Source organism: Dromaius novaehollandiae, chromosome Z, assembly GCF_036370855.1.
Source record: "Dromaius novaehollandiae isolate bDroNov1 chromosome Z, bDroNov1.hap1, whole genome shotgun sequence".
NCBI classification, from domain to species: domain Eukaryota; kingdom Metazoa; phylum Chordata; class Aves; order Casuariiformes; family Dromaiidae; genus Dromaius; species Dromaius novaehollandiae.
The window spans coordinates 53,972,177-53,993,640 of NC_088132.1; the positions used below are offsets into that span (position 1 = coordinate 53,972,177).

Genomic DNA, 21,464 nt, shown 5'->3' on the forward strand with positions numbered 1-21,464 from the left:
GTATTTATGTTTTCCATATAAGTGGCTTTTAACATATATACTGATCTTTTCACAGAGGGCAAATGAAATTAATGGGGCAAATTGTGGCTCTGATCCAACATGCCTAACTTGAACCATAGAAATAGTCCAATTGAAGATGGGCAAAGATGATGGGATACTTCCAGCTAGACAAGGACTTCTAGATGCTTGGCTGGGAATAAGCCGTAAGTGAGTGTAGAAAAGAGCTGAGAGTTGTTTGTTGTTACTGAAAGTTGAGATAGTCAAGTGGGACACTAGAAACGACAGTGGCAGGAAGAGGAGTTTGGAAAGAAGTTGGTAGCAAGGTCGAGAAGCGGCTTTGCTGGCTCTGCATCTATGGAACCAGGACAAAAATGGTTTGGGTTAGTATAGCAAATCAGAAATAACAAAATAGCAGATCAGAAATAACAAAATACTTGACTGATTTATCTTCGGGGTACAATCTCACAGTTGAATTAGGAATTATAAATTGTAAGGTGACCTGTAGCAAATTACTGTATGAGTTCTTCTAGACTGTCAAAAATATAAGAAATGTTGGCTTTTCTCCTTTTAATAATCCTTCAAGAATGGCAGCAACAGCTGGAGTACCACTGTGGATAAATCACTATATTACCTAATCTGGATACTAGTTAAAGTACATATCACTGCTGCTATACTGACTACATTAATGCCCTCAATTAAATCTGGGGAAGCTCTGCTGACAGTGCTGGTTAGGCGAATGACAAAACAACGCAGAGGAGCAAGATGTACGAGCCCCTTACATCACAGGTGTGGCGACAGTGTGCAACGAAGAACAGAATAAGAGCTGACCTGCCCTGACTTTTCTGAACCTCATTGCACACTGAGTCCCCCTTTGCAACCCATTGCTTTTGACATGGGTTCAGAGTGAAACAGCAATGCTCAGTAGCGTTCAGGGCCTTTAGTGCTTGAGGAGGGAAAGGGAAACATGGGAGGGAGCTTTCACGCTCGTTAAATTCTCCAGTATTGCAGGAATCATGTCAGTGTGCTCCATTCCCGAGTTCTTCAAGCTTCTCCAGCTCAAGACCAGTCACTCTTCTTGTGCCTGTCCTTTTTTATTAGAGGCTGTTTCAGAACCTTACTTCCCTGAGGTACAAATTTTTGTTCTAATGTCCAGTCAAAAGTTACTCTTGGCCAGTTTGCACCCATTTAGTATTAGACTGACTTTATCTTTATACTTGAATGGCTGTTCTCCCTTTCTGGATTTATCTTTTCTGTTTGTGAGTGATATTTCACACTTTTTAAGGGTGGAAACTAAATATGTTAAGATTTTGTTACAAACATGTCCATTGGCAAGTGTCCCTATTTCTCATCAGATGTTTCTGTGGGCGCTTTCTGTCTAGCTTTATCAGAATTATGACTTTAAAAAGAAGAAAAAAAAGGTAAACTTTCAAAAACTGATGAAATCATCAGAGAAGGGTTGCTGTAAAGAATCTTCACGTGCCAGCATAACATCGATCCCTTCATTAGCCCTAGTTTTGTACGAGTAATTACGGGGATTAGTAAAAGAAATATACTTTGTGCCAGAAAAGATGGAGAATTATTTATAGCAATGCTCTTGTATCTCATAACTGAAACAGGTAAACAACACAGTTCACCATAAACTGAATTTCTGTTACAAAGGACGGATCATGAAAACACATATTTACAGTCTCATTTTGTGAGGTATTTAACCTGAGCATTTTTTTGGAAGCTTGCTCTTAACATATAGTTCAGGAAAACTCGTACTGTCAGTATTAATGGTGTTACTGCTAATTGTGCAATAACAGATGAGGGGAATATAGTTATTTATTCTGGCCAGGAGCATCACATATGGTATCTTCCTAAAGTCACTGCACCTTCTCATCCCTCTTCTCTACTCTTGTATTTAATAACGCAAAAGATAGAGATGCGGCTGATCTTTTCAAATATTTCTTTGTCAAGTACATAACTTCTGCATGTTGAATATACTTTAATATTTGATCCCAGATTACAAAGTACATGAGCTCCTTGCATTCAGGCCACCTAGTCTGGGACTACAGAGCATCGGCTTCAGAAATCTACCAGAGAGAATTTAACCAGCCAAAACAGGTATAGAGAAAACAGGCATGAATTGAAATATATTAGAAGACCACTGGAAAAACTTATTTTTTCAGATTATTGAGCTTAGTGTCTTAGGAAAGAGGAAAAGTTATTCATATTTTCTTCTACTAATGTTCATAGTAGAAAAAAACAGGTTGAAAATAATTTAAAAAGAAAATGGATTGTACCCTGAAAATGTGGTATGTGTAGTGAATTCCAACATTTTACAGATCGGCTGATTATCCTAACAAATTTTTCAGCACTCCAATATGAGTATGGTGTTTCCCAAATTCTAAGACCCAAATTGTAAGTCAGGTCCTTAATGACATTTGGCAACTAATCTTGTCTTCAAAATGAAGTTTTTCAGTTTGATTCAATAGCCTTATTGTTACCTTAAAGTACAAAAAAATCTAAAAATAAATCTTTCATGTATACTTTTTGAATCTAAGGAACAAATTATACAAACAGAGAATGCAATTAAATATTACCTATATATCTATATCTGTATCTATTTGTTCATAGATGGACAAGAATATCTTAAATGGCAAATGAACAACTTGAAGTCTAATGATTTCTGTTTCATTCCATTCACTCTTTCAGCCTTCATGTATTAGGTCTCCCAAATATTATCAAAAAAGACTTCTTAAAAAGATAGTATACAAGTCAGAAGTTAAAGCCAAATGCACGTATGTGGAAACCTCACTTACCACAGAAAGTCTATACTGATGTCCTGGTGTCCTTAGTCTCTCCTGTTTTGTTCCATTGACATATTACAACTGCACTTTTTGTCTTTCTCCTAAAGGTCTAAGATTTGTTAAGTATTTTGGGAAGTGATTTTTGGTCTTTGTTTTGTTGAGCCATTTGGACTAACTGTTTATTGAATGGCTTCTTGTGATCATGAGAAATAAGCTTCAAGTGGTTCCATCCAGTCCTATAGTCCTACACTTACACCTGAAAGTGAAGCTATAAACACCTCATGCAGACTTGCAGGATTGGTTCTGAATTGTCTCTAAAAATATAGTATCATTTTTATTCTGTGCAATCTGTAACAGCTTGTAAATTTACTTTGTTCGTATGGCTCTTGGGAAAATACTTTCCATTTCTTTTGTTGGCTTTCTTATGTGGGTTCTTTTAAGTTAAATTCCAGTTAAATGGTAAGTTTTTATTGGCTACATCTTTGACATAGACATCTGAATGATTTAGCATCCCAAAAGAGACTTCTTTATGAACCAGTAAGCTACATGATACAAGATAGAAGGCACCTGGTGGCAGTACATAAGTTCAACCTCCTCATTTTATACAGCATTGAACCTGAGGTACCATATTTTGTCACTTGGCACTGTTTATTAGCTTGAGTTGTCTCCCATGTTTGTTAGTTGTTGAGCTCTTATCCGACTCATAATATCAGCATAATGATTTTATATCGTCCACTATATATCACATAGGCGTAATCTATTTCTTGTGGACCCAGATTTAGATGAATTGAGTCAATGTGATTACACCACCATGAAACAAGTGTGAGTCAGGATAATTTATTTTCACTGGGGACAAGATCCCCAGGCAGGCAGATGGTATTGACTTTCTTGCTTCAGTGCCAGTTCATCTTCCTGACCACTGAATAGTGAAGGAGCGTGGTAGCTATACCATTTCCAGAGAAACCCAGTAGCTTTCATGTTAATTGCCAGACCAAAACTTAAATTTCTTCAGTTGGGAGACCCCGGGGGAAGAAAGAGCTGTTGAAGTTCTGTAACGAGTTCTACTGTAGGACCAAACCTCACATAATCATGCACATTTCTGTTTATTTATCTTGAGGTCTAACCCAAATCAAGAGACTAAGCTTATTTTTTAATCCCACAGATTCCTGATTTTTGTAATTTCATTGAAATAAAAAAACTACTTGGGGATACCAAGTGCTGCTTAATAATAGGAAGTAAGGCAACAGGCATCCTTTACTTTGTGTGCTTGTGACCGTTCCCTGAAATTTGCTGGGTGAATTAGGCTACCTCTAAGTTGCTGGATCCAGGAGCGCCCTCAGAGCTGGGTCTGGATGCAGCACTGTGCACTGTGGCCAAGTGCCTAGTCTGAATCTGTTGCTCTCAAAGCAACTTTAAATGTAAGTAAGGATAGTAGAACTGATTGGTCTCTCTCTTTTTTTTTGCCTTTTTTTTTTTTTTTTGCTTTTTTTTTGTTCTTTCCTCAGATTTCCATGCAAGTTTCTTCTTCCAAGGTCTTTACCCCCCATTAATACTTTGAGATTATTGGGCTTTTTTATCTTCTCTCAAGCTACTATTGGCCTTCTATCATTCTTGATTTGTCTGGTTAGTCTAGATAATAATATATTTATACTTACATAAGCTGTTGTCTTTTTAAAATGATGCATTACACTCTTGTTCTTATCCTGGTTACTTTCACCTCTTTATTTGTTTTAAAACTAGGACATCCATGTAATTAGAATATATAATGTCCTATCCTAAATTCATATTTCTCCTGTATCCACAAAGCAGAGCATCTTAAGGCTTGGGGGGGGGGGGGGGGGTTGCCCCCCCACCCCCCAATTGCCAGAGAACAATGCATTTAAAAATGCTTTTAGTGCTGAGAGAGCTAGTGCACGTTTCACACTGGGAACTCTGTTTCCTACTGAAGTATATTAACTAAGAAAGATTTCAGCAGCTGCTTCATTATAGTCATTGCACAGCTGTAATATTCTGTGTTTTGCTAAGCTCTGGCTTGAAAAATTTAAAGCACATAAAAGAACCCAGACACAAAGAGCCAATTAATTCCTGGTGTATCCATATGCACTGACTGGAGCTACCCCAGGCAAAGTCAGCCCCAGGAGAATATCATACATACTAAAGCTGCAGGGATTTCTGAGTGTTCCCCACCCCTCCCCTTCATTGGGAGTTTCCTGCAAACAGTGACAGATTATATAGACCTAATTGCAAAACGGTGTGTCCCATTTTTATTTCCCACCTTATTTGAACCTCAATACCGTTTAAAGCCAAAGCTCTGTTTTGGACTCAGCAGGGATGCTGATCCAGAAAAATCCTAAAAGGAAAGATTCTGTCTTTTAAAATACAGATGTAAATAAAATGATATAGCTTATACATACAGATATCCAGATATGAAGTAAGGGGGTTCATTTATAGCTGAAAAAAAGGCAGACTTCCTGAAGCTTAAAGAACACAGGTTAAACATTATGCCTAATTAAGTGAGTATTTAAAAATTAAATTATTTTTATTTACTTTTGATAATTATATAACCAAATCTTCCCTTCATTCAGTAGGACTGTTTTTTTCTCAGTTTTAATTTCTAGCACAGTATCAAACTCTTTGGGAGATTAATTTTGGGTGCTTCTTTGTGTCATTGTTTCACTTCTTAAATTGCAGTGATTGTTTTGTTGTGCATTAGAGAAGGAAGCTGGGGCATGGAAAGGAGCCGGTCTGCGAATATAAGATCAGGTGGTTAAAGCTATGGTTTCATTAGAAGCTTCTCTTTCTTCCATAAAAGAAAAAACATTTTCTACATAAATCCTCATCCAAAAAACCTTCCCTAGATTATTATCTGAAAAAGATTTGGGGAATAAGGCTGAAAAAAATACCGAGTTATATGCATGACTGAATCAAAGAAAACCTATTGGATATTACACTATATCTTCCTTTTCCCAAGCAGTAGAATGTCTTATATGTGCATAACTAAAGGAAAATAAGCATATGTGAAAGGCAAATAAGCAATGACTATTTTGTTCTTGACTGTAGTTTTTCTAACTTGTTTTTGGAGATGGTGTTCTTTTAATTATTATCATTTTTGTAAATATTAGATGACAAATTCTTTTGTTTTATCTTGCCTGTTTAAGAGTATTATTAAGTTATATATATATAGTTATATATATAGCTTGCACAAGAGACCTCTAGAAGTCTTTGTGCCTGTTTGCTATTTTATGTTAACTACATTTTGAAGTACAAGTATATTTCGCTTTACTTACAGACTTGTCTGTGTTCAGGGCTGATAATAGTCTCTGGAGTTGTCCTCTTACTATAACATTTTCTGGTTTTACTGGGAGAACACAGGGTTGGGTGTGTGTGTGTGTGTGTATTTTGGGGGGAGGACAGTGATTTTTTTGAAAGAATGTGGGAAAAAAGGAAGTTTTTCAAGACTAAATGGATTAGACCTGAGGCGTTTCTTATTTATACCTGTCTGAATTCCTGATTCCATTCACTACTTTGCAGTTGCAGAAGTTCTTGAATTTTCCTGGCATAGATAAGAAAGATGTTGCAAAAATTCTGAACTTTCATGGGGCTGCTTCTCTTCTGTCTCGCAACAATACAAATCGGATCTAAATCTCTAGCAAAAAACACTGTTATTCTAATGGTGTATGAATGTTTACTCATTACTTATACGGGGCAAATGGGATAAAACTACAGTGGTGTTTCTTTTGCCTCAGAAAGAGAAATATCAGAAAGCTGAACTATTTGTGGAGAGCGGGGAAGGACAGTATTTTACTGTGGGGTTTTTTTGAGGGGCAGTAGCTATTTCTCAGCTAACAGCTAGAGCCCCTCAAAAAAAACCCACAGGAAAATATTGTCTTTCCTGCTCTCCCATTGTGTATTTAGTGAGATATTGTAACATCGACGTTTGATCATGTTACGTCCTTAATAGACCCTGGATGACATTAGCAAGTGACAGGAAATAATCAGACCGCCGTGCAATGAGGGGTCTTAGCAGCCGATACGTGGCCTGTCTCTGACTCCCCCCGTCCCTGCCTGGGGGCTGGCGGCCCAGCGAGGAGGGGGCACCACGGCTGCCCCAGCAGCTGGGCAGCACCCACAAGGTTCTTCTGGAGGAAGCAAGGGCTAAAGTAGCCTGTGTTATTTACACTTTTTCAGTTGATTACTCTCTATTATTCCCACTCACCACCTTTCTTCACACGTCTACCTGCACCTTTATGCAAGCCTCACAGTGTGACATCACTTTGTTAAGCTTCATTTGGTATAAAAGTTACAGATTTCAACTGCCTGTCGGTATGGGGTGGGAGTGCAGTTGTCACAGATTACCTCTTGACAGTCTCCATTGCAGAGATGAGGTTGATGATGCTAATATTATTTGACTTATGAATATAACAGTCTGAATTTTATAAGAGTAGAGTTAGCTTTCACATATCACAGATGGATAAGCAAGGGAAAATTAAGGCTGTGTATTGTAACTTGAACTCTCCGTACATCTTCATTTTTTACTTTGTGGTGTTGAGGTTAGCCCAGACAAATAAATTGGGAATGTTCATATCCCTTAATAGCCATTGGTATTTTGCCATTGACTTCTTTGGAATTGGCATTTCACTCATGATCTTTAAATCTATGAATTTTCAGTGAGCATTGAGGAGAAGTCTAATTACTTTATAGCACGTCCGTGTATTTTTACTTAGGCTTTGACAAAAAAAAAAGAGTTAACCTGAAGTTAGCTTGGACTCTTTCAGACGGAATTCTAAATTGCCTTATAAGAGAATGGAAGATCCTGCCTTTGGTAAATTAAGTGTATTAAAGTGTTTTTGCATTTCCTTTTTAGACATATATGAGTGCTGTGTTTGTGTACGTGTGTCTGTGTGTGTACATATGCACACAAAGATGGCAACATAGTACATGCTTCTTGTTCAAAATCTTTTTTTCATTTATTTGTTTATATATATATGTATGACATGAATGAAAAATAAATGGAGTTAATCCAAAAACAGAGATAGTCATTTAAATGCTACAGTTCTCTTTTTTTTCCTCGGAGTTAGAAATCTAGTAACAGAATTGTGTCCCTCAGATGTTTAATGATGATATTGTATTGTTATTTCAGATAAATCTACAGAGGAAGATGAGAGTCACCGGAGTAATAACCCAAGGTGCCAAGAGGATTGGAAGTCCGGAATATATAAAATCTTACAAAATTGCATATAGTAATGATGGGAAGTCGTGGTCAATGTACAAAGTAAAAGGCACAAATGAAGATATGGTAAGATTAAGTCATTTGTATATGCATGATTCTCATGGTTTAGCTGCCTTCAGAAGTATGAGATATCTCTAGTAGATAAGCATAATTGCCTGACAGAGAAACAGAGAAAGCAGTCTGATATGTTGCCTTGTTGTTATTTTTCTCTGAAAAAAACCCACAGCAAAAAAATTGCACTTTCTGTCTACTAAGAATTTCTTATGCTTTAATTGATGGTTGTAAAAACATTGTGTCCCAAGGCTGGAATAATCTTGTTTATTACACTTAACTGATTTTCATTTTAATTAGTTTACCAGTAATTACTCATTACTCTGTTTTCAATTTAGTTTTATTACACTGGCAGAGTAATGTTAACCCTTAAAAACATAGAACCCATGCATCAATGCTAATCTCTGCATTGCACAAACAGTATCAACCAGTAAGAAGTGTATGTTTACGATTTATAGTTACAATTTATTTTTATAGAGAATTCTGCATGGAAAACAGCAAGAATCACTTTACTGTGAAAGTCAAGATAGAAATAAGACACTTAGCAGCATTCAACATAGTTCCTCTTATGCAGGCAGGGAGTTGAAATGCTGTGTGGAAAGGTGTATAATGAGGGAAGAAAACAAAATATAAGCATATCTAGTTAGAGTGAGGAGAGAATAGAAGAATGCTTTTAGGTTTAATTCAACTCCCACTGAGATCAATGGAAAGGTTCCAGTAGACTTCGGCAGGAGGTGGAGCAGTTTCTTGAAGTAGAGAGAAAAAATAAATGTCAATCAATGTAAATAACTACAGGCTAAATTGAACAGGGACTATTTAATACACTAATTTGAAAAGAAGATGTAATTTCGTGCATTAGATGCACCAGCTTCTAGGAGTGACAAGTCAAAGGCCCTGATTCAGCAGTGGCAGCAAACACATGCCTGTATAAGCCAATGGCAGTTATGCCTTCCTTAAAATCCTGAGTGTTGGGGATGAGAAGTGTTGGGGATGAGAAGTGAAAGAACAGCCTCTATTTGTGAAAAAGTCGCAGAAAACCAAGGAGGGAAGGTTAGAAGAACAAAGGAGATATGTTTGAGGCATGGAAGTGCAATGAACATCTCTTAATTCTCTTAGCATATTTTTATGAATATGTCATTTTACCGTAGGTGTTCCGTGGAAACATAGACAACAACACTCCATATGCCAACTCCTTCACACCGCCAATAAAGTCACAGTACATACGGCTGTATCCTCAGGTTTGCAGAAGGCACTGTACATTGAGAATGGAACTTCTTGGCTGTGAATTATCAGGTGAGTTTTGTAGCAATTGCCATATCTCAGAAATGAACAAACAAGCAACACGTTTTTGTGCCAGTGGTCTAAAACAGATCAAATTTATTCATGTTGAAATGCAGTTGGCATCCCTCAGTTTGTCCAGAATACTTATTTGTCTCTTTTTATGTAAATGATATAAGCAACAATAGTTGCTTACAGTAGGGTGGTCATAGTAGTAGTAGTAGTAGTAGTAGTAGTAGTAGTAGTAGGGTAACGTAGTAGCAGCCTAATAATTCTTGGTATATCTTCTGTGCATGTTGGTCTCCAGTTGTGTGTGACCTAGAAAAGGTCAGTTATAACAGCTGTAATAAATACCAACAAATATCAGGAGCTATTATGGCACATATTGAACAGGCATCAAGACAGTCTCTAACTTGCAATTACACTCAGTACAGCCAAAAAAAAGTACAGGAAGAGAAACAGTTGCTGGGAACTGAAGCTGTTTGCCCAAGAGTCTGCTGTGCAACTGAATAGAACCAGGAACCACAGTCAATCTGAGTCATTTCTCATGACTGCTGGGTGATCGTGCTGCTGATCAAAGATATGCTGCACGGCATCCTTGGAGGTACAAGAGTGATTCATCTGGACTGGAATAAGATATATTCTGCTGGGCTGCTTGAGGAAAGATTTGAGTTTAGATTTGCTATGTGGCTTTGCAGTGGAATCGGTGATTGTGTCTTGCAGGAAAAGTAAGTGAAAAAGTTGAGCCAATATAAACCCTCCTAAGGTTTAGAGTGGCAGATGTTATAGTTCATAAATGTAAAGCCTGACCTGTAGCCACTCTCTGCAAGAACCGTGTTCCTTTACAAATTCAGTAAAGCATGTAAATTTTTTTATGTTTTTCAAGGGATCAACCTTTTCCAGTGGGAGTGCTTCACAAATTCGTTTAAGAATGATTTTTATGTGGCTACCTGCTTACTGTACAAACAATAGTCATCCAGTTCTTGAATGATATATCAAAACAGTAGGAGTTAAATAATTTTCAGTCCCCTAGTGGCATCAAAACCAGATTCAGAAATGAAAAGTTAATGCATTAATCTCAGTGTAGTCCTTTTCCAATATAGATAGATTTGAGAGTAAATAGAAAATTCTGTCTAGCTGCTTTAGTCTATTAGATTTTTTTTTTATGTCTTCCATTTCTGGAACCACAATTTAGAGCAAGTCCTTGCCAGAATGACCAGGAATTGTCTTGCTCAAAGAACTGTGAAAGCTACTGAAGTGAATTCATTTCAGTGGTCTCCTAACAGTTTCAAGGTCATCATTTCTTAGAACTGCAGGCAGCCAAGGCTCAGCAAAACAATTTCAGTCTCTACTGAAAGGAAAGTATAATTATATATAAAGACAGTCTAATGCATTCTTATTCCAGATGGTCTGTCTTAGGCTGGAAAGCATGTTGAGAGATGTGGCTTCTCTAACAAGTAATGGGGCTAGAGAAAAGAAACACTACTGAAGGGAAGGAGACTATGTTGCTGCATGATCATCCTAAAAATGAACCCTTTCTTAGGTCATACTTCAGCAATATGTTCAGCATATGTTCAGCTGTAGAATCATTAATAGTTTAACTGACCAGGACCCATAATCAGATTTTTTGAAAAGCATTTTCAATGCTTATGTAATCAGCCATCAGTACAATACACATTTATTAATTCTCATGGCCTTGTGTTCCTGCCTTACTCGTGTTTTGCACATCTCTGTGTTGTAAATTCCTTTCCCTCAGAGTGTGCTTGGGGGGAGACACAGATAACAACTAATATTTTTTAAAATAGCTTTTACTCATTAAGCTGTTATTAGTAGTAGAATCAAACTGTTATTAACAACAGATAGCTATTCACACAACACGTTCATTTATTCACTCAAGCCGTTCACTCACACACTCAAACACTCACTCATAGTTATTCATTCATAGTTACCTGACTACAACAGCAGCTGGGAGGGAGGCCAAGCCCAGCTGTATCCTCAGAAGCAGGGGGTCACTCTAGCATGCAAGTGGACACTGGGTAGTTGTCTGAAAAGAGCTTCACATGGTCCTTTGCTTCAATCAAGTGTGTATATAATCATGTAGTCTTCATCTGCATATAGCAGGTTCTGCCTTCTTGCATATGCTCCAGGTTATATGTTGTTGATGTTAGTGTTTTTTAGTGACCTTGTACAAATTGAGCAGATTCTTGGTGCTCTGAGTTTATCAGTTCTTGCGGAGGAATGCTAGTCCCCAGAGCTTATCAGTCCTCGGGATACTTTCACATACTGCCTTCTCAGCACTTACTTTTATTCTTTGGCCTATTGTTTTCTGGAAACTATTTCTCCATGCAAACCTATAGATATCTGTAGAATCCATTCATACAAACTCATATGCAAGGAGCCTCTATAACTTCTGCATTTAAAACTAGATTTCCACTGCTCCTGTTCATCTTCAGCAATATCTAATCCTGGAAAGAATTCTATGTGCATAAATGGGAGCATTTATTGGCTAAAATACTACTCACAGTTAGCAGAAGGAGTATTTGTCTCTTCATATTTGTCTGTTAAAATTTGGTTAGATTTACAGCACTTGCTCAAAGTTTCAGACAGGCTCGATGAAAAGGAAGCTCATGAACTTTCGATGCATTTTCCTATGCAGTTGCTTATATTTTTCTACATAATTTTGAAAATCTCTTTATTTTCACAAAAGAAAAAATATCGCAGTATTGATCAAAACAAAACCACCTTTGGCCTAGCATAATTTGTCTACTCAGTGCTGCATAAATCCTAGTCTGAGACAAGACAAATGTAGACCTTCGCATGCAAATCTGGGTGATGGAACTTTTCTGAGTGCCACCAGCACTTGACATCTACACCATCTCTCGTTTTGCCTCCACTGTATCAGAAATTTAATATTTATTTCCTTGAGCGTTTGAGCTTTGTTGAAGGAATGGTAGATGAGGGCACTGTATGCAACTCAAATTAAAGAACAAAATGTTGTGCCCTCGGAAGAAACAACAGAGAATAGCGTCAGTGTGGATTCTTTCAATTCTCAGACCCTCATCTGTATTTTTGCAAAGTGTAGATTCCTCATTATTTCAGTACTGTTTCATTGGGCTAGACCAAATAAGAAGCAACTATGAACTCAGGTTTAAACATACATAGTTATCATTTATCACTACTCAAAACATCTCAAATGTGTTGGTCTAAAATACTCCTCTGAGCTTCGCCATAAATATCTCTGCATTAGCTCTTACTAGGTTGTAAGAAAGGGAAGGGAGATTTAATCCTGTCACAGGTATATTATGAAACAAATGTAAAGAACGTACAGTGTAGTGAGGAGGAGATGTCCCAGGGAGTCATGAGCATTCTTATAAATATACTTCTATAGCGGTGATTATTTACTGACACAAAGTTTTCTAAGAGTTTGATCATTCTGTGCTTTGTGCTCAGGGTGAGAGCTCACTTATCAAAAGGAGGAATCATTATCTTCTATCAGTGCAGCAGGGTGGAAGAGGGGCTGGGAAGTGGCTATTTGTGATCTGTTATTGTTGTCTTTGATACAGCACTAGGATGTTGTTCTGTCACCTGAGTGCACAAGAGCAGCCGTTTCTGGTTCTCATTGTTCTTTCTCACTTTCTCTGTTACTTTTATCAATTGTCTCCCTTCTGCTTTTGTTTTTCTTTAGGGCAGTGGAGAAGGAACACCAGTGTAAAATTCCATCACTGGGAGCACTACACATGCACACACACACAAAAGCACACACATTTGTTGTTTCATACATCAATAATCACATTCAGAAGAGATAGAATGGGTTCATTCTCTTTGAGAAACTGGACCACTGCTGAAAAACCGTTTTGACAACCCATGTTTTTGTGGCAGAAACCTCCTTCAGATTCTTCAGATGAAATATTCTTGATGACTTGTGATCTAGGAGTGATAGTTTGGAATTGAATAATAACCAAAATCCTTTTCTAAAGCAGCAGATGACTCTCATTTGCACTATGATTTGCGCTCTCCTACTCTCAAGAAAAGCGTTTTGCTGTTGTTTTAAACTAGGTGGTTCTTTCTATAGGCAAGGCTGTGCAAGCTTCCTTTTGTGCATTAAGAATCAGTTCTGAAATGTTTTTCAAATATTAGCTCTGTTTTTTGTTTATGTTTAAGGTGAATATAAAACATTGCAGTATTTCAAAGTTTAAGTAAAATTATTCGTATACTGAAGAGCATATTATGGTCACCTCTGTCTGGTAATATGCATTTACTCCTGCTATTGTTCCCTCATTTGAAGGTCCTGGTTTTATCTCCTCTGATTTGAATCCATAATAATTCCACTTAACTCTGTGGGTTAAACCAACTGGAGAAACTGAAAGTAGAATCTGACCAGAAGGTCTTTGCTAGTAATATTTCCACATTTCCACAGAAAACAAATAAGAATCAGGTCTTTAAATGGGTGTAAACATACTATAGAGGAAACAAGCTTTTAAGAAAAAGAGAACCAGCTTCTGTATCTAGCTCAAGTAAAGAAAAACAAAATAAAGACTTTGGGTATTTTAAGTGATCACATTGTGCTCTGGTTCTGTCAAGAGACGCAAGCTGAGCAAGGTCATGTCACAGCAGTAAAGCCTTCATAACTTACAGGTATGCTTTAAGAAACACAGCTGGTGGCTTAGCAAATAACTATCTGTAAGGAATCAGCTCAGCCGCTCAGGATGTGAGTGTCAGGCGGAAAACCTCTGTCTTCCCAATGATATATCAAGTCAAGGTTCTATGTATTCACAGCCATGAGAGGGTGATACACCTCTTGCAAAATGAGGTGTGTTAAATCCTGCGCACATTCTGATTCAGTGAATTAGAGTATACCAAAATATTATTTGCAGGTTGAATGATTCGAGTGAACTAATTAGGGTCACCAAATTCGTAAAATGTAAACTTTGACACAGCTGCGCATATGCAGGTTTTTGACAGCTGAGGCAGGTGGGAAGTGAGAAAACATTTATTTTTATATTCCCTTGCCATCTTTCACCTTTTCCTCAAACACCCATCAAGTGTTATTCCATCCAGTCCTACATTCACCCTTTCTGACCTCTTAGCAGCCCTCTTACCCTCAGCCACTTGACTTGCCTTCCTTTTCTTAGTCTTTTTATCCTAAAAACTAAACATCTCATCTATGTCTCCTGGCTTCTAGTACTGCTGTTACTGTGCTGCTGTTAAAGGGCATTTCTCCTGCTGTCAGCTTGCTTCCTCTCTCTTCTGGGTCCAAATGTGTCTTCTGTGTTCCCTTTGCCACCTGATTTCCAGTACACAGTAGCAAGGTAGAAGAACATAGAATCGGTTATTAACTTTATGTTGTTTCTATTTTTCTAAGGACACCTAACAGAGAAAGGGAAGGCCCAAGGTCTATCTTTAGCTATGGTCAAAATAACTCGATGTGAGACATCCACCTGCTTTAAACAAATAAACCTTTAACTCTTTAATTCTCCTAAGCAATTCTGGTATTATTTTCCCTCCTTCACAGTCATTATTTTGTAGTCTTCCACTCTGTCAATGGGTTTTGGGTCTTTTCGATTTTCGGCTGGGTGTCAGGTAATTTAAAGGTGTAAAAGAGCTCAGTGCTTGTTAACTTTTTACTTCATTAGTGATGTGAAGAAAAACTAATGTTTCCTCAATACATAAACACACATAGTTAACGTGACGTGGCATAAAAGCATTATAAAATTGAGCTGAATAAAGGCAACAATGGCAGGCTGCTGGGCAGAAAGAGAAAACAGAGATAAGAAGAAGAGACAAGATTCATCTTTTCTGTTTGTTTCCCTTCATAAATTTATGCTAGGATAAAATACTTCAAATTCTCTATCATGTTTTCAATTCTTCCAAGGTGGTGTTGAAATAAAGTGCTTGGAATTGGCTATTTTTCATTTGTTTGTCTGCAATTTCCCCCAACAATATCCTTGATTAAAGCCCATTCCTTGAGAACTGCTGCGTTTCTTTCCCATATAGGAAAACCTAAACCACTTACAGAGATAAGTAAGTAGTGTCAAGATCTTATTTTGCTCCTCTAGGTTGCTCGGAACCCCTGGGGATGAAATCAGGACATATACAGGACTATCAAATTACTGCCTCCAGCGTTTTCCGAACACTCAACATGGACATGTTCACTTGGGAACCTAGAAAAGCCCGGCTCGACAAGCAAGGCAAAGTTAATGCCTGGACCTCTGGCCACAGTGACCAGTCACAGTGGTTGCAGGTAAATTTTCATATAAATTTTCACAGATGTTTACCATGTGTTTCTTATATGGAAAACGTTGATTGATTGGGGTTGTATCTTGCTGCATATTCTGAGTATAACCAGCCTAAGTCTGCCACACTTACATGGTGAAGCTAAGAAAACCTACACAGCTCTCATGTCTTTGCTACCTCAAGTGCGCTGCTCCATTACAATTCAGACTGTGCAGCGTGCAGAAAAGCCTGGCTGGGGAAGCCTTCAACTCTGCTAGCCAAACCTTCAACTCAAGGGATACAGAGCAGCCATGGATATTCCTTTGCTAATGGGCACAAATAGAAGTCACAGACCTGTTTCACTGACTTCTTGATAGCTTCCTGAGAGAGATTTATTTTTTTCCTTTCTGTCCTTCCAAGCTCCCTGGAAAAGCACATTTACTTGAGCTTTGTGCACATTAGTAAATCTGGCCCCTAGAAATTACCTTTGTCTAATTGGGACTGTTCAAAATTCCCTTCCAACATCACTCTGAAACTGGTGAGATTGATTCAGTACATGAATTCATTATGAAGTTTTGCACAGGGGTTGTTTTCAGTCTGAGAGTGATTTATACAAGTTGGTAGTAGGCTAATGCAAAAGATTGTGATAAATCCCCATGTGGAAGCCTATTTGACCAGTCACTGACACATTTACATTTTTTGAACTGTTGAAAATTGCAGTGTTTTGAGTCAGCTGCCAGTTTGCAGCCAAGTTCTCAGCAGGAAGCCTCAATAGCACTAGATGTGTGCTACTAACCCCCTGCAATCTTTTCACATATAAATTATGACATATTAGCTTTTTTACCTATGGTTGCTAAGCAATTTAGCAATGTGATTACTATCTTTTCTCCAAGTTTACACACACACAGAAAAGAAGTAGCAGTTGCCTTGTCTATTTATGATTTGAATAATTGAAGATACAGAGATTTGGTGAAAGTTTTTTAGAACAGCTTGTTGATACTGCAGTTAGTAACTTCTGGAGAGGAAGAAGATGTTAGTGTTGTGTTTTGTGGTAGAGAAGCAAATGAAAATTGTTCTCCACATTAAAGAGAGGCAGTTGTTTCAGAATCAGTTATAGCTCCATCAGTAATTCCAAGAAACCAAGAGTATTTGGAGACTCTGCAGAAATATTCTGTGGTGTGTTATTCCTCCTGTGGATAACAATGGATTTTTAATTAACTGCAGATGGCAAGGAGCCGTAAAGCTAATTCTTATATTCTAAAATCTTCAAACTCTTGCCGTATTGAACCTACCTGAACATACAAATTGATTTTGGACCTACGTGACCACTTGCAGGGTCTCTGCAATCCTGGAAATATCAGGCATAATTTTTTATCTTGTCAAGGGCAAGTTGTGAAAAAATATTTATATTTTAATTATTTTACTGCTATGATACGATTTCAGAAAAATTCACAGGAACATGACCATTGTACCCTTTCCTAAAAGTCATTGTATTTATGCTATTTTTCCAAGAGAGTATCGTAACATTTCTTGTTTGAAAAAACAAGAGGCATTAAAAAACCACTTGTTTTTTCTGTGCTTAAACTGGTCGTTAATTTCTGCTAAAACTGGCTGATTATTTTGAGTTCAGTCTCTTAAGTAAATGTGGGCTCATGTACTTCAAGTCTAGGTAACAATTCTGTGAGAAAGATATGCCTGTCATTTAAATTTGTCTGTTCATTATTGGTCTCTTTGCAGACTGTTCTCTGTTTTTCCTTTAAAACTCAGAATATTGTATTGTAACCTTTTAACACACTTTATCATCCTTTTGCTTTCATAAAATTTAGTCAAAACATTTGTAAGAAAAAATGTGTGAAAGCGAAGTTATATGTATACCGTTTTCCCTCAGCAATTACATATTACAAGGAATGATCCCATCAGCAATTGCATGATAGCCCAAAACAGGGCTGACAATGTTAAAATAGCTGGCCAGCAATATGGGAGTCCACAGTGTTAGCTTTCCATACCTTTTGAATTTTCCTTGCATGCTTCCTCTTATAATTCTCATTAGCAAGCCTATAAAATTGGGCAAAAACGTACTGAGTGCCTTTAAAAATTATTCTCCTAATATTGTGGTATAGAGGAATATCTTGAGTAGATCTGTTGCGATTTGCAGTTATTTTGGGGAAACCTTACCTAAATGTCATTGTTCCTCTTTTCAAAAGCTTCTGTGTCAACATACATCTCAGAGTGCCTGCTGTGATAATGTTTGCTGAGAGCTGATGTTTGTATCACGTGCATGAATGGTGTTTGGTAGTTGTGGGCAGTTCTTGGCACTTTTGGATGAACCCTAAACATAAATTCTTCTCCATCATGAGCTGACATTGTTTTATTGTTTGTTTTGTCACTTTCGAAAAGGAAAATTTTGAAGCTTATGTCCACTTGTTTAAAAATACAGCCATTAATAAGTTCTTTGTCGTGAGTGTGCTGGATTGCTGCATCTATAATTTAGCGCCAGAGGCAGGAATTTGAAGTATTATGTGGCTTAGCACACAGACTGTATATTTCCCTAGTTAAGAAAAGTACTCACCTTGTCAGCTACAACTGTTGAAAATCTGTTGTGATCTAAAGGCTACTCAATTAAGAACTCCAGGTTCCCCACACAATATGCTGTTGGACCAAATACCATCCTTAGTAATGGGAGAAAGTATTTTGTGATGTGGGGGAAAAGTTAAATGTGTAGGTGACCAAAATGGTCCTTTCCAGCTCTGGAATCTATCACTTCATCCTGAAATCCTCAAAAGTCTTCAGGAGAACTTACTTTTTCATCCAAATTTGGGTCTGAATTCTCCCACGTGCTTGCTTCAAGAGGCACTCTTGCCAGTCCTTTATGGATGATGTTGCAAAAGCCCTACTACAGTTACTTTGCCTATTTCTTAGTGCAAGAGCTCCCACTGACTTGGGTAACCTGCCTCTGTATTGTCTCTGTACTCACTGTAGTCTAACTCTATGCTGCTTACTGATGCCGAACAATGGTAGGTTTTTGGTGCCAAATGTAACGGGAATCATCTGTTCCAGCAACTCTCTCTACTCCTGAACACATTTCTATAGGGATTCCCTTTCTTTTGCAGACACCTCTGTAAAATTAACTGAATAACAGTAAAATTAAAGATTTAATAATAAAAAAGGAAGTGAAATTAGAAAGAAATAATGGTATACTTCTCATCGTTATGTACAGACTTAATGTCTATACCTAATAATAATAAGCTAGATAAAACATTTCAGATTATTTACTGAGAGAAGAAAGAAAAGCAAAAAACTTCACCTTCCTTAAAGGCAGTCTCCATCCTCTCGTAGCTATGATTTGCTTGTCAGCATCATTTGCTACCTTGAACAAGTTCTCAGTCTTTTCCGAGGATCCCTTTCCAAGCTTCTGTGACCAGGCTGCTTTGCCTAATATTGCTTGGGGATGCTTTTACTCCTCATGGATTAAATCCAGGACTGTCATTCCAGTCAGCTACCCCGCTTCTCATTTCTTCAGTTATTTCACATTAAAGGCAGTGTTAAAGTACTTCCTGCCTTAATCCCAGAAGGAGACACTGAGAATATAAAGGCTATTCAAAATAATTATCTTTCAGATTCTTGGTGACTACTCTTGTAAATAGATTTTCACCATTCTGTATCTCATTCTCCTAGTCGGTATTATCATTTGAAAGGACTAACATTTTCCTCAAAATCTATTCCCTGCACTACATTCTACTCTACTATTCATTTTCAGTTGCTATAAATTATGAAATCAGGGCAAAGATTCAAACACTCATAGTAATTACTGTTATTTTATGTTTGGGGGTTTGAAATATTTTCTTATTTCTGCTAAACAGGCAGATGCCATATCCATCATTGTTTTGCTTTCCCTCTCTGTCTCATTGTCTAATAAGGACAGCAACACCTTGAACTTTAATGCTGTGGTCTGCCCATTTGTCCTTTGCCTTGTGCTTCAGCACGTAATTTCTGTGATATTGTGTCTCTGATCTGCTGTCCTCTGCAGTACTCCTTGGAGCTGAGGCATCTCGGTTCATTTGGTGTCTCCAAGCAGCTAGAGCTTCCTTCTCGTTGCCCTCTCAGCTCTCTCCGTTGCAAAAATTGTTTTGTCTGATTACCTTAATTCTAACTTTGTCTCTGCATCTGATTACACATAGCTATTGGTAGTATTTTATGTTAAAATCAGTGATAGGCTGTTTTTTCTGAAGGTCTGTATCTCTGCATCACACAGCTGGATTAGAGGATGCCTATCTTAGAAACCTGCTGAGGTTCCTTTGTATCTCCATGTTATTTTCAGGTCACCAGCAGCACTGCAATAGCTTTGTATTTCTAATTGTGCTTAGAACTTCAAAACAATTTATTCACTGCAGATATGACACTCTCTCTCATCCCAGTTGCTTGGCTTGTGTTTTGTGGCAAAGCTAGTGGAAAGGTTCTGCAGCTTGATGTGCATGAGTGATAAGCCTGATGTAGTTTATTCATGGTTGTTTTATATTGTTACCACTGAGCTCAGATGATTTAAGAAAATCACCCTTCCCTTGAATAATAGACTGGAGCAACAAATCATGTCTTATTCTAATGTGTCCCTTGCTGATTGCATGTGATGGAATCAGCTAAGCGCTCTTATGAAAAAAACTGATGTGATAAAGATAGCAGTTGGCTTTGAAGAGTGACAAATGCAACCTCTGCAGCCAATCATCCTTATAGATACCTACACTTTTTTCAGATCTGATGATTGTCAGCAGTATAGTGCATTTGATGTGGGTTTTTTTCCTGACAACCTAATCTCCAGTATTAGATAAAATTCTGGAGATTTTTCATCAATACCTTTAGAAATCACTTGTCTTAGTGATGCAGTTGACATACTTTCAGTTTAATACAAGACCGTTTTTTTTTCTATCTCACAAAGCCTGTTGTTTGAAAACAGAGGCTTTTGTATTCAAAATCATTCTTCACTTTTTGTCATTATGTGCAGAAAACATCTCTATCTACAAAGTCTCATACTATCTTGAAATCTACTTATCTTCATTGTCTAGCATTGATTTACAATATTCAAACTTCTAAATGATCAAATGAAAGATTTATAATTATTGAAAGGTTGAAACAGACTGGGTACCTACTCAGTTTTTCTTTAGAGAACCCTTAAAGAAAGTAGACTTTTTATGCTATGTTTCTCCAGTATGTACAAAACATGACAATCACCAACATAAGTAGTGTGAAATGATCAGTCAGCTGCAATGAAAGATTAAGAGAAGACCTAGAGCAGCTATGCATAATCCCAGATCAGTTTTAGAAGCCTTGGGCAGAGCACACCTAACACAAGCCTAAAGATACAGTATAGCCCTTTTTTTGCATGTTAGTAAGGCTAAATAACCTGATTTTTAAATTTACGGATTTTATATGTAAAATTGACATACACATTTAATAGCTATCTTAAAATATCTACTTCAAATTGGATACTTAGGCTCCTTCTATAGTCAATGGAAAAGGACAGCACTATCAGGGAATAATTTATCCTACCTTAAAGTAGGTGCCTAAGTTTCCTGTTATGAATCACCCTGGATATGTGACTTTTACTCTCAGTTGGTCATAGAGAGAGTTGGACAATTCCCTTAAACTAGAAGATGAATTTTTACCTAGTTAAAGTTATATGAGGTTAATCCTTTCTTTTTACAATATTAGGAAGAAAGTATTATTTTTCATCTCATATTGATTAGCATTGCTTATTTTAATGTTGGTGATCTTTTACTCCGGCACAAAATAAGGAATGTATTTTCCTACATCTTTCATGCAGTATTTGCTACTCCTTTATCGTACCTGCCTCTTTGCTCTTTTTGTTGTATTTACCAGTTTACTTGTGATGAATTCTATAAAGAAGC

The 21,464-nt window shown here is 37.4% G+C and overlaps 1 protein-coding gene across 2 annotated transcripts in view; it reads left to right on the plus strand.

Annotated features, from left to right (window-relative positions):
* Positions 1–21,464, plus strand: part of LOC112987221 (EGF-like repeat and discoidin I-like domain-containing protein 3) — a 262,428-nt gene that overhangs the window by 194,014 nt on the left and 46,950 nt on the right. For both annotated transcript variants that reach the window (XM_026106998.2, XM_026106999.2), the window contains 3 exons: positions 7,933–8,088; positions 9,222–9,366; positions 15,408–15,592. In XM_026106998.2, coding sequence (XP_025962783.1) covers positions 7,933–8,088; positions 9,222–9,366; positions 15,408–15,592 — 486 coding nt within the window. The remainder of the gene's footprint in view (positions 1–7,932; positions 8,089–9,221; positions 9,367–15,407; positions 15,593–21,464) is intronic.